Source organism: Larimichthys crocea, chromosome XIV (assembly GCF_000972845.2).
Source record: "Larimichthys crocea isolate SSNF chromosome XIV, L_crocea_2.0, whole genome shotgun sequence".
In the NCBI taxonomy this organism is placed as follows: Eukaryota; Metazoa; Chordata; class Actinopteri; family Sciaenidae; genus Larimichthys; species Larimichthys crocea.
Window position 1 is genome coordinate 7,386,239 of NC_040024.1, and position 11,544 is coordinate 7,397,782.

Consider the following 11,544-nt stretch of genomic DNA (forward strand, 5'->3'; position numbering starts at 1 on the left):
TCACTGTATTTTCAATCTACATGGAGAGGACAAACATATTCAGCACACTATATTTCATATGGTAATATACATTTGCAAAACAAAAAATACATTTGTTTTGATGCTTTAATTGTGATGATAAAAAAAATCACTTAGGACAGACAAATCGTAATCAATGGTCAAGATTTCGATTTTGTTAATTTTCATTATTGTACATACAGAATCATATACAAATCATCATAATATTACAATATATAGATATAAAACTAGACTAGAAAATAATCATGAGAAATCATGAGCATACTACAAAAGTACAGTGTTTGAAGTATCAAAGATAAAACTAGAACTTTTGCAAAGATATGTCCCCCATTAGTGATTTGTTGTTGTACAAACATAGGTTATGCATATTGATGTATCGATGCATAAGTAGCATTTCACTGTTGTAGCTGGTTGTGTTGGATATAATAACATACTGTATAGTAAGGTCAATTAATGCATTGCATTTTGTAAGCCTGTTGTATATTTTTATGCAAAGAACACTTCAATTTAACAATCATTTAGAGACTAAAGCAGACACATAATTGGAGTGTTAAAATAGTTACTTCAGAATTGTACAGTTAAATAGAAATAATTATATGGAGATGGAAAAATATTAAAGTACTAGTACATTCCTTTAAGATTCCACCATAGGTACAGTGCTTAGGAGCACCTTCCTAGGTCAAGAATGAAACTATGGTCTCAATTTTTAACAGAACGAGTTTAAAAAAACAATGTTACTCTGATTTATCATGAAGCAGATTCCTCTGGCTCTCTCTCTTTTGCAGCTCTTCCATCATGTTCTCTAAATTCTTCTTCTTTTCTATCATTATGGTTAGAATACCCTCTTTCTCTTCACTCTGCAGCTGTTTCTCTGTGTTCAGCTGGAGCTGTTCCAGCTTTTCCTTTCTACTCTCCATTTAATAACATTTGTCGTCTTCTTAAATGTTCCTCTGTTCTGTCAGTTGCCCTTTCTCTCTCACTCTCTGTTATTAACCTCTCCACTGACTGAAGCTTCTCCTTGTTGTCCTCCCTGTCTCTCTCCAAATCTTCTAGCTGCAGTTTGAATTGCTGCCTTTGATTCTCCAGAATCATCTTCTGGTTCCGGAGAGTGGTAATTTTGTGTGCCACATTTTCCAGTTTGTCCGTTAACTTCAGCTTCTTGTCTTCCAAGTCCACATTATCACTTTCTTTTGAAGAGGAACATGGTGAAGCTGAACAAAATAAGACCAGAGGAAAAATAAGAATATTTGTCACACAGTACCCTGATTTTTTTCATAGATAGATAGATAGATAGATAGATAGATAGATAGATAGATAGATAGATAGATAGATAGTGACACTATTCTGGAGGCATATAGAAAGTAATAAAGACAGCTTTGAACAGCATCAAAAGAAGAAAGTTAATGTCTTACATTTTTTGTTTTGCACCAATTTCCATATGACTACTGCACACAAACCACCGATGACACATCCGCGTGGGATGGGAAAGGGATCACCTGGAATCATAAGGCAAAGGATGATGTGATGCAATACAGTTTTTAGACTTACAAATATGATTTTATCTGTTCCTGTAAATGAAATGTTTACCACATGTAAACTGTGCCATCTACAGTATACTATAGTAGTTTCACTAAACGTCATACTTATATATATCATACAATGAAGTGCTGAAACTAAATAATTCAGAATAGACATAATCCAGGAGATGTATGTATGAAATGAGAATACTGTTGTAATGAAGTCCTACATAATCCCAGCAGAACATCTAAAGAAAAGAAAGTTAAACTTTTCGTCACCTGTCCATTTCCAAATGGCTTCTGCAGAAACACACAGTGTATGAATAATAACATCATATGGGGCCATGAAGAGATCACCTGAAACCATGAAACTGAGGATGACATGATACAATACAACCAGTTTTCAGATTTACATACAGCAGAGTCTTGAATGAAAACTTCATTCAAACATTCTCTTGTATGAGATTTTGATCTCATGATCGCAGAGTGACTTCCTCAATAGATAATGTGACTTAACTAAACCGAGATATCTATATCTTAAATATATCAATGATTTACTCACTTGTCTATACACAATCATGAATAATTATGTACTTTTCTGTAGTACTATTCTATAAGAGTCAAGTGTTAAAAGAAGATTGTAATTTTAAAATGTCCTCGTACCTGTTATAGGCGGCAAAGCTTCAGCTCACTCCAAGGCTGCACAGTCAAAGTCCTTAAAAAAATACTACACCCTGGCAGACTGCCAACAGATAAGGTCTGTCGGTCAGTTTGAAACAATATGCATGTGATGTTAGATTTTACACCGCACAAAACAATGTTCAAAAGGTCCAAAAGAACACGTTCAGGGTATATCAGTAGTTATGCTATGTTTCTAAAACCCCTCTCATATATGAAAGATCAATTGACAGCACATAAATCTGACACACTGGACCTTTAAGGCAATCATTGTTTTTTTTTAAATGTAGGTTTTCTTCTTTGTCATCTTGGTTGTGCAGAGAAAGAAAATGTCTTGAAATATGTAATAAGTGGCTGATGTACAGCAGAGGGCAGAATAGAACAATGTTTACATGAGACTGTCAGGGAGGTGGAGAGAGACAGAGAGGAAGAGAGAGAAGGACAGAGTGGTGTCCACACACTACTGACCATGTGGTGTATTTGTGGATCATGTTCTAGTGAAAAGACAATTCAAAAATCAACAGTGCAGGCTCCCAAAACACATTTTGCGTACTTCTCCAAAGCTGCAGCTGCTTAAATGCCACTCTTGCAATAAAGTGTTGCACGTCTTTAAAGTTATGTGGACTTCAGGACCCCGCTGAAACCAGCAGTAGCTTACCAAGGTGGTTTTCATGCCCGGTTTGACTCCTGGCATCCTGGGGCTGAGTTACGTAGTAGTTTGCTACTTAGCAATCTTTCCATTAAGATTTAGTTAGCAGCACATCACTAGCAGTTAGGAACTTTAGCAAGTTGTTATGCTAAAGCTATCTGTCCATCAAAAAACTATATAAATAACAGAGTTGAAGCTGAGCAGCCAAAGCACATCTGGGGGAAAAACAACAAATACATTTTCTTCAGTGAATAAATTACTGACTAAAGTTGTGCTTTTGTACAGTATACAGCCATAGATGCATGCCCTCACAACCACTCAGTTCAAACAGGAAGGACTTTCTGCTATGGCGGTGTCAGAAAAGAGAAAGCGTTTCAACGTAAAATTAGTTCACGCCTCCGAGTACAGGATGAGTCAACTTTTACTTGATTTGGAGTTTAAGGTTTGATAGTCTGCACCCAGTAACACAGCAACCACAACTGTATTTTTATTCTCTAGAGAAACTGAGATGTGAAAAATGGTTTTAGTTCTATAAACTGCTGTGGCCTCTGCTCTGCACAGGAAAGGGAAGTTCTGCACGTTCACCTACATCATACTGTATTTAGCTTGTGTTCAGTCTGACGCTCAGACAGTCGATGGTAAGACAGCATGGCAGTCACAGCACTTCTCATCAGTCTGTGTGAGTCTATCTTCATTTTTTTATGGCTATAAGATGCATTGGAAATGGAAAACTGAAATAATGAATTAGATCATATTGTATTTACTACTGCAATTACTAATATACTGTGTATCCCTTGGGAATATCATTGTGTATGTAACTAATACATTTTACAGATATTTTTCTTAACTATCAGGTTTATTTAATTCTATCTATCTGTCTGAACACTTGTCTTAAGGTTGAAAATATTGTGTTTTTATGTCGATCACAGTTATTGCACATACAAAGACTATCTATGTCTGATGCACTGCTCTCTTCTTTTGTCTCTCCAGTGATCGATGTATTGTTTCTGCTCACTGTTCGAGGTCAGAACTACGTTCATGAAGCTGGTGAGTTGCCGCAGCATGCAGCAAGTTTTCTTAAAGAGTGGATATGAGATTTGGGAAGAGATCTCTTATTTCTATTTCGTGTTTTTTCTCAGATGCAGTTTTTCTTCATGTTGTTCCAAACAGACTGCAGTTCTTTGAGTATGAGCACATCTTATTCAACTGTACGGGGCGTCGCAGACCAACTGAATGGAGAGTGATGAGAAAGAGTTCCTCTAATACTTCACGATGGGAGACATCGACAGGATGTTTGAACATTCAACCTGCCTTTGTATCACACAGTGGAGAATACTGGTGTGAAGATGGGGAGGGAAGGAGAAGCAACTCTGTCAACATCACTATCAAAGGTATGCTCACAGTCCATGCAGCATGGCTGACACACTGAGCTAACATCAGCTAACAGCAGGTCAGTGCAGATCAACAGGAGGTAAACTCTGATTATCACAAAGTTACAGAACTGGCTCTGATGACTGATTTCCTTTCTTGTTGTTTAGGTGGTGGTGTAATCCTGGAGAGTCCTGCTCTCCCTGTGATGGAACAACAAAATGTCACTCTGCGTTGTAGATTAAAGGGAACATTCTCCAACCTGCCAGCTGATTTCATCAAAGATGGCCACATGAATATGGTTGCATATAAAGGCGAGATGACCATTCACAATGTTTCCAAGTCTGATGACGGACTCTACAAGTGCAGAATATCTGGAACAGGGGAATCAGCAGGGAGCTGGCTGGCTGTCAGAGGTAAGACATAACAGTCTTATGAAACAGTAAATTATCAAGTACTTCATAAAATCTGTTATTTTATAGTACATAGCCATACATATCAAATATTTTCCTATTTTCTAAGCTTATTTATCTCAATAAATTATTTGTCAAACCATCTTTTCCAATGATGTTAACAGCATATATGAGTCTTACTCCTCAAGTGGGTCAAGAGACTTCTCCTCCTCCTCATCCTCCACAACCTGGCTCCATTCAGGACTACATCCCGTTATTGGTTGTCTTGGCCATTTCGTGTGTGGCCGTGCTGCTCTTGGTGGTGGGAATACTTCAGTGTCAGAAACACAAAGGTACAGAAAAGTACTTAAGAAAGAATATTAAGAAATATTAAGTGTGTATACTCATCACGGTGGTAATTTAACAGTAGTTTCTTTGGTAAAATAATAAAAATGGTAAATAAATCCATTCCTCCCAATTAAATTATGATGGTCATATGTCATAATATGTTTGTACCTGATTAAACTAGTTTAAAACATGCTTATGTATGACGTCCACTTGCCTCAGACAATCAGGCATGAAATGTATTAGAATGTAATTTTTTTTCTCTTTCATAAGTTAACTGACATAAATAATTATTACTTATTTTAACCCTTTCCTAAACAATGAAGGTTTGTTGCCTAAACCTTACCAAGTGTTAACTATGTGTTAGAAAGCCTTTGTGAGAGACCCCTCATACAAACGGTACCTTATGCATGTGTAATAATCATGTAAAAATCATAAAAATGAGCAAAGTGCTTTGATTCTGCGTCTTTAAATCATATAAACCCTGATCACTCCTTAACCATTTAGGTATTTGCAAAAACCTCAATACTTCCCTAACCTTTGCCATTGGAACTAAAAAGGTTTTGCAGAATTGTCCATCTCTATTTCATTTCTTTTTCATTCATACACTTATTTTTCCTTCTGTTATACAGTAGCATGCTTTTCCGCTGTGACGCCAACTACAGAATCAGAACGAGGTGAGCATCAAACACAACACAAGTGTTTACATTGTTTATCACTGTAATGTTAATTATCCCTTTAGCCTGACCTCCTTCCTTATTAAGCCTGACTCCAAATTATGCATAAACGTAATATAATGTCAACAGGTGAGTTCTATAAAAATCACAGTTGTTATGAACGGAGAAATTAGCTATAGAGACCAAAACTTTCTTTGTAACCGGCTGTAAGCATGTTTGTTTTTTGATTTACCTTTTTTATTGTTCTGATTAGTTTCAGTGTATGAACATGTCGATGAAGATGGCCCACAAATACCTACGTATGCTGAAGTCACAAAACACAGGGGGAGGAGAGGTATTATTTTTACCCTGTTTTATTTTTACTATCATTTCTCACTGATATTTTCTTATTGAACATGTTCAGGCAGTAGTGAAAGCTTCTTTGGTAAAATAATAAAATAAATCCATACCTACCAATTCAATTATGATGATGTCATATGTCATAATATGTTTGTACCTGATTAAACTAGTTTAAAACATGCTTATGTATGAGGTCCACTTGCCTCAGACAATCAGGCATAAAATGTATTAGAATGTAATTTTCTCATCCCTCTATTTTCATACACGCAATGTAACGGCTTGTTCTAACTGCTAGCTCATCAAATACCAACATTTTGTCATGCTCCTCAGCATCTATTATTATTATAATTATTATTATTTTGAGACATGTAATATATTTGATTCACATTGTGTGTGTAGCATAAGTTAACTGACACAAATAAATATTACTGATTTTAACCCTTTCCTAAACCTCAATGTAAGTTTGTTGCCTAAATTTTACCAAGTGTTAACTGGCTCTAAGCATGTTTGTTTTTTTATTTACATTTTTTATTGTTCTGATTAGTTTCAGTGTATGAACATGTCGGTGAAGATGGCCCACAAATACCTACGTATGCTGAAGTCACAAAACACAGGGGGAGGAGAGGTATTATTTTTACCCTGTTTTATTTTCACTATCATTTCTCACTGATATTTTCTTATTGAACACGTTCAGGCAGTAGTGAAAGCTTCTCTCTTCACAATCTACATGATAAAATCATAGGTACATTTTAACTGCTGACAGTATTCATCTAGATGTTTGTTTCTAATAAAAATAATGGATGACTGTATTTTCTTCTGTTTCAGGTGTTCCAGCAGCAAACCTAGTCGACGTGACCTATGCTACTATTACATAGATGGAAAAGAGGTACTTCAGTTGGTGATATTGTACTCAGTACTGACTAGTTTGCTTAAAGTGGAACACATAGCACGTACCATGTTTGATATAGCAATCTATGTCTGAAACTACCAAACCACCATCACGTCTTTTCACACATCTGAACGTGCTCTAGCTTTTAAATACACTTTCCGTGGTCAGCTGCTAACATGATGAATTTAGCACAGGTCTGTTACCTGAAGACGACCACATAACTCTATGTTAAGGGGACAATAAAACAATGTTTTACGTCCATTATTAGAAGTGGAACACATACCATGTACAATATTTGCTGCAGTGCGATGTTTCTGGAACTGCAAAACCACCCTGACCACCTTCGCGTGTCTTCACACATCTGAACATGCTGCTGTAGCTTTAATAAGCAATAATTAGAAGCAAAAAGCATTCATCCCATAATCAGAAGAGTTATGTCTTTTTATGTATGTATGTAGATTTTTTTTTGCATCAAGAGGTGAAGTTTCAGACTGTGATGAAGTGAATACTGCTCCCCTAACCCTCCCTTTCCAACCGCTAAGAAGAAACTGCTACAGCGAAAGAAACATGGCGACTGAATACACTAGACGCCTTGAAAGAGGACCCACTTCCTCTGTAGATAAAGGCTTGTTCTGATGCAAAAAAAAAACCCCACAGTGATTCTTATTTTTAGGTACCGTAATTATACACAAATGAAAACATACTTATGAATAATAAATTCCATTTATGCGATTAGATCCACCTAAGTCTTTCACGCGATCATATCAACAATGATATTGTGTCGGTTTGGTTTTACAGAAGCTGAAGTTGTGTGTCATCAGTATCTCTAAATTATATTTAAAAAATTCAATTGTTCAGATTGTTACAGTTATCTACTCTGGAGTAAAAGTATAACTGACAAAGATTGGGTCATAGCTATACTTCTGGAGTAAAAGTATAACTGACAAAGATTGGGTCATAGCTATACTTGCTGTCTTTTGCCTTTTTAACCCAAAAATCACATCCAATTTTTGTTGAAATGGATTTAGTACAATACAAAGTGTTTAAAAAAAGTCAGCAGACATATACCTCTATTTTCAATAAAATTAAATAAGATACACTCGGCAGTTCTTTTTTTCAAAGTTTTAGATAGATTGGCTGTTGGCTGACATGCTTCAAAGCCTTTGAGGTGATTGTTAACCTTCATCTGAGTGCTTGAACTGACTCATAGTGTCAGTCTATTTTTTATTATAACATGACAGTTAAACCATGTTGTTCCATGTGGTCAGCCTGTCGACAGGTGTGAGCACGCTTCTTACAAGAACTGAGCTGCTGCTGCTGCAGCTTTTAAACGGACTCTCTGGTCAACCACAAATGTTTAAACTGAAGAGTTCATACGCTGTGTGTCAAAGGGGTGAGTTGGGTTGACATTCGTACAGCAGCCCAATGCTGCCCTCCAGACACCAAACATTGTCAGTGAAAGAAGAACATGCACACCAACTGTTTTCATAAATAATATAATGTACAATATAAAATAGTGTAATAGCTTTTTGTCTTATTTTCTTCTGTTACCACCAAATAAAGTACTAACTTACCAACTTTTCTTCATAAATGTATTTTTCTTTATAAATTACAACACAGCATGTAGTTTTTGTCATAAGCACTGATCTACTCTAAAGGCAGAAACAGTTTTCATTGGTTGACACTCTACTTTTAGAAGCGTGCACCAACAGAACTATTAAAATTCTGCAAAAAAAAAAGTTCTGACATCCAGATAATAAGACAAAATTAGCCACAGGAAGAGGAGGTTCTAACCTACATTACACTTGAGCTGTTTTTCAGTCTGATGTTCAGACAATCAGCAGCCAGCCAACATGGAGGTCACCGCTCTCTGCATCAGACTGTGTGAGTACTGAGTCTGTCTTCACGTCACATTCACCAGCAACAAAACCAGAGATGTTTGTCTTACTTTAAAGACAGTCGAAAGCAGGAGATCTCTGAGGAGTTGAACATGTTCGTTTTTCATTTATAGTAGGTGTTTCATCTGTCTTTGAGCTGCTGCTCATGTATTTGGATCATCCTAAAAACAGCATCTCTGTGACTCTAATTTAGATTTAATCACACCATTATCTGCAGAATTAATTAGCTGAATATGCTAACTCTTTCTGCTGTGTCTCCAGTGCTCAATGTATTAATGTTGCTGTTGGAGGAACAAGTTCAACTCAGCTTTGCTCAGCAAGCCTGTAAGTACCACTTTGTCAATAAGACATAATTTTTATATAACAAACTTACAGAGGAAATTGGATTTGTTTCATACATGAAAACAGAAGATTTTGTCCATTTGGCAAAAACTTCAGGAAACAGGTTAAACAATTTTTTGCACTTGCATGGTTAAGTCAACTGAACTCTAAATCTGTCACCTGAAATTACTTTTATATAAGACTAATTTGCATGTTTTTAACAATTCTATTTTCTAATAAGTAAGTAAAATCTTGACTCACTTCATATTTAATTGGTTTTCAAACAAACTCCGACCTTTGCAATATCAACAACAGCGTTATTTAACTTTTTTCATAGGGCTCTTGGCAGCACAGTGGTGTCGCCTCACAGCAAGAAATGTCAAAATCTTATATTGACATCCACCAACCACTTGAAAACATATTTGGCAAAGCAAGATGGCAGATAGTGTCTGTCTCATAATAGATATTCTTCTAATAAGTTGAATCTCTTTATATTCATCTTAGATGCAGCTTGGATTGTTCCAACCAGACTGCAGCTCTTTGATTATAGCCCCATCACTTTTAACTGCGAGGGTTTTAACACCACAACTGGATGGAGAGTTATGAGGAACAAAAAGGGAAAAGTCAGCATGTGCTTCAGTAACTGGGAGACGGCGACACCGTCTATCTGTGCTATCAAAACTGTTTACCCAACAGACAGTGGAGAGTACTGGTGCGAGACTGTAGACGGAGAGAAAAGTAACACCGTCAACATCACTGTCACTGGTATGTTTACTGTCACTAAACAGAAAAGCTGCAAAGATGCTGTACATATATTTGATCATGTTTGTATAGATTAATAATAACGAATATGATGATAATTATAAAGTTTGCACAGACTGTATGCAATACAACTTTCCAAGACCAGTTCTACAAAGTGCTTTACTCAAAACAAACAACAAAAACCAAGACGGAGTAAAAAAATCCACAATCCACACATCTAGTATGATGATATCATGTTCTATTTAACTCATGTTTGACATATTATCTTCATGTTCAGCTGGTCCTGTGATCCTCGAGAGTCCTGCTGTTCCTGTGATGGAGGGAAAAGCTGTAACTCTGCACTGCAGGAGTAAGATCTCCTCTGTCTACATAGCTGATTTCTATAAAGATGGATTCCTCATAGGAACCGGGCCCGTAGGAGAGCTGACAATCAGCAGTGTTTCTAAATCTAATGAAGGCCTCTACAAATGCAGAATCTCTGACTTTGGAGAATCACCAGAGAGTTGGCTGGCTGTCAGAGGTGAGACAATGATTACCAGCTGTAGACTGTAACTTGTTACAGCACCCATCTGTCTACCAAAGTGGCAATGCTCTAATTCTGCATAAGTCTTAATATAATTTGACATTTAACAGGTGAATTGTATATAAATTCACCCTCAGTACAGTTGTCATGAACAGGGAAATTAGCTACAGAGACCAAAACTGTTTTTTGTACCAGGCTGTAAACATGTTTATTTCTGCTGTGAAGTTGGACATTTGGACATGGGGACTTATGGAGACTGACTCACTTCTGGAGGCAGACTCAAGTGGACGTTAGAGGAACTGCAAGTTCACATGTCACAGAGGTCGCAGCTTGACCTGTACTCACTCGCCATGATGCATCCAATAACTGTTTATGCTTCATTGTGACATTTTATTGTTGATTCAGGAAAATGCATTTCCATCCATTCATATAAGAATTTATGTTGCATTATAAGTAATTATCATTCAAGAAGCCACAATGCAGAGAATTATAAATCAAATGTCCAGTTTGTTAGTACTAATCTAATAACACATACAGTATAACAACTGTATTTTGTGTCTCTGGTGTTACATCAGATACTTTTCGTTGTACTTGCAGCGCTTCACAGAGAGACTTGGACCACTTCCTCAGGTCGCTCCTGTCACATTTACGTCATCTTAAGGACTGTTTTCACCATTTTAATGGTGGCTCTGCTGCTGCTGCTGCTGGGACTACTTCACTGTGGGAAACTCACAGTTACAGTAATGTAGCTCAACAAAAAATATACTGTAACACAACTGTCCCAATGTCCACAAGAGATTAAATATTAGGTTAGAATTATTTAAAGCCAAGTTGAAAATGTTGTGTTCGTGAATAAAATGAACTTGGAATGGACTACTGTAGTCTTAATAGTAATCATATTTTCCCATAAATATCAGATGTTGTTCATATTTATCAACAGTAGTTTTCAGTGCTGTTGTGTAATTTATGATGTAAGTCAAATAAAGACATTCTTCAATGCAGATTTACAGTTTTTACAGCATCATTTTTTATAACACTAATAAACATTATTGTAAATTAATATGGTAGAACATTGACAATTCACATTGACAATTGACATCTTTTCACATACAGCCCTAAAAACACACTTACAAAGTACAAGTGGACATACATATGCAGATAAACAATG

The 11,544-nt window shown here is 36.4% G+C and overlaps 2 protein-coding genes and 1 long non-coding RNA gene across 3 annotated transcripts; 2 read left to right on the top strand and 1 right to left on the bottom strand.

Moving 5' to 3' along the window:
- Positions 1-179: 179 nt before the first annotated feature.
- On the bottom strand, positions 180-2,277 carry LOC104937475 (uncharacterized). Its single transcript, XR_002041951.2, has 4 exons — positions 2,199-2,277; positions 1,815-1,892; positions 1,431-1,514; positions 180-1,229 (listed from the first exon to the last, which is right to left on the bottom strand). It is a non-coding gene; the product is annotated as an uncharacterized LOC104937475 (long non-coding RNA).
- Positions 2,278-3,510: 1,233 nt separating this feature from the next.
- On the top strand, positions 3,511-7,717 carry LOC109138511 (low affinity immunoglobulin gamma Fc region receptor II-a-like). Its single transcript, XM_019258792.2, has 8 exons — positions 3,511-3,541; positions 3,853-3,909; positions 4,002-4,253; positions 4,401-4,646; positions 4,808-4,975; positions 5,600-5,644; positions 5,898-5,978; positions 6,809-7,717. The coding sequence occupies exons 1-8, from the start codon at positions 3,511-3,513 to the stop codon at positions 6,856-6,858; spliced, it is 930 nt and encodes a 309-aa protein (XP_019114337.2). The 3' UTR covers positions 6,859-7,717.
- Positions 7,718-7,800: 83 nt separating this feature from the next.
- Positions 7,801-11,287, top strand: LOC109138512 (low affinity immunoglobulin gamma Fc region receptor II-like). The gene is made up of 5 exons (XM_019258794.2): positions 7,801-8,756; positions 9,032-9,094; positions 9,596-9,856; positions 10,131-10,373; positions 10,974-11,287. Exons 1-5 carry the CDS (start codon positions 8,726-8,728, stop codon positions 11,123-11,125), a joined length of 750 nt encoding a protein of 249 aa, XP_019114339.2. The 5' UTR covers positions 7,801-8,725; the 3' UTR covers positions 11,126-11,287.
- Positions 11,288-11,544: the final 257 nt, after the last annotated feature.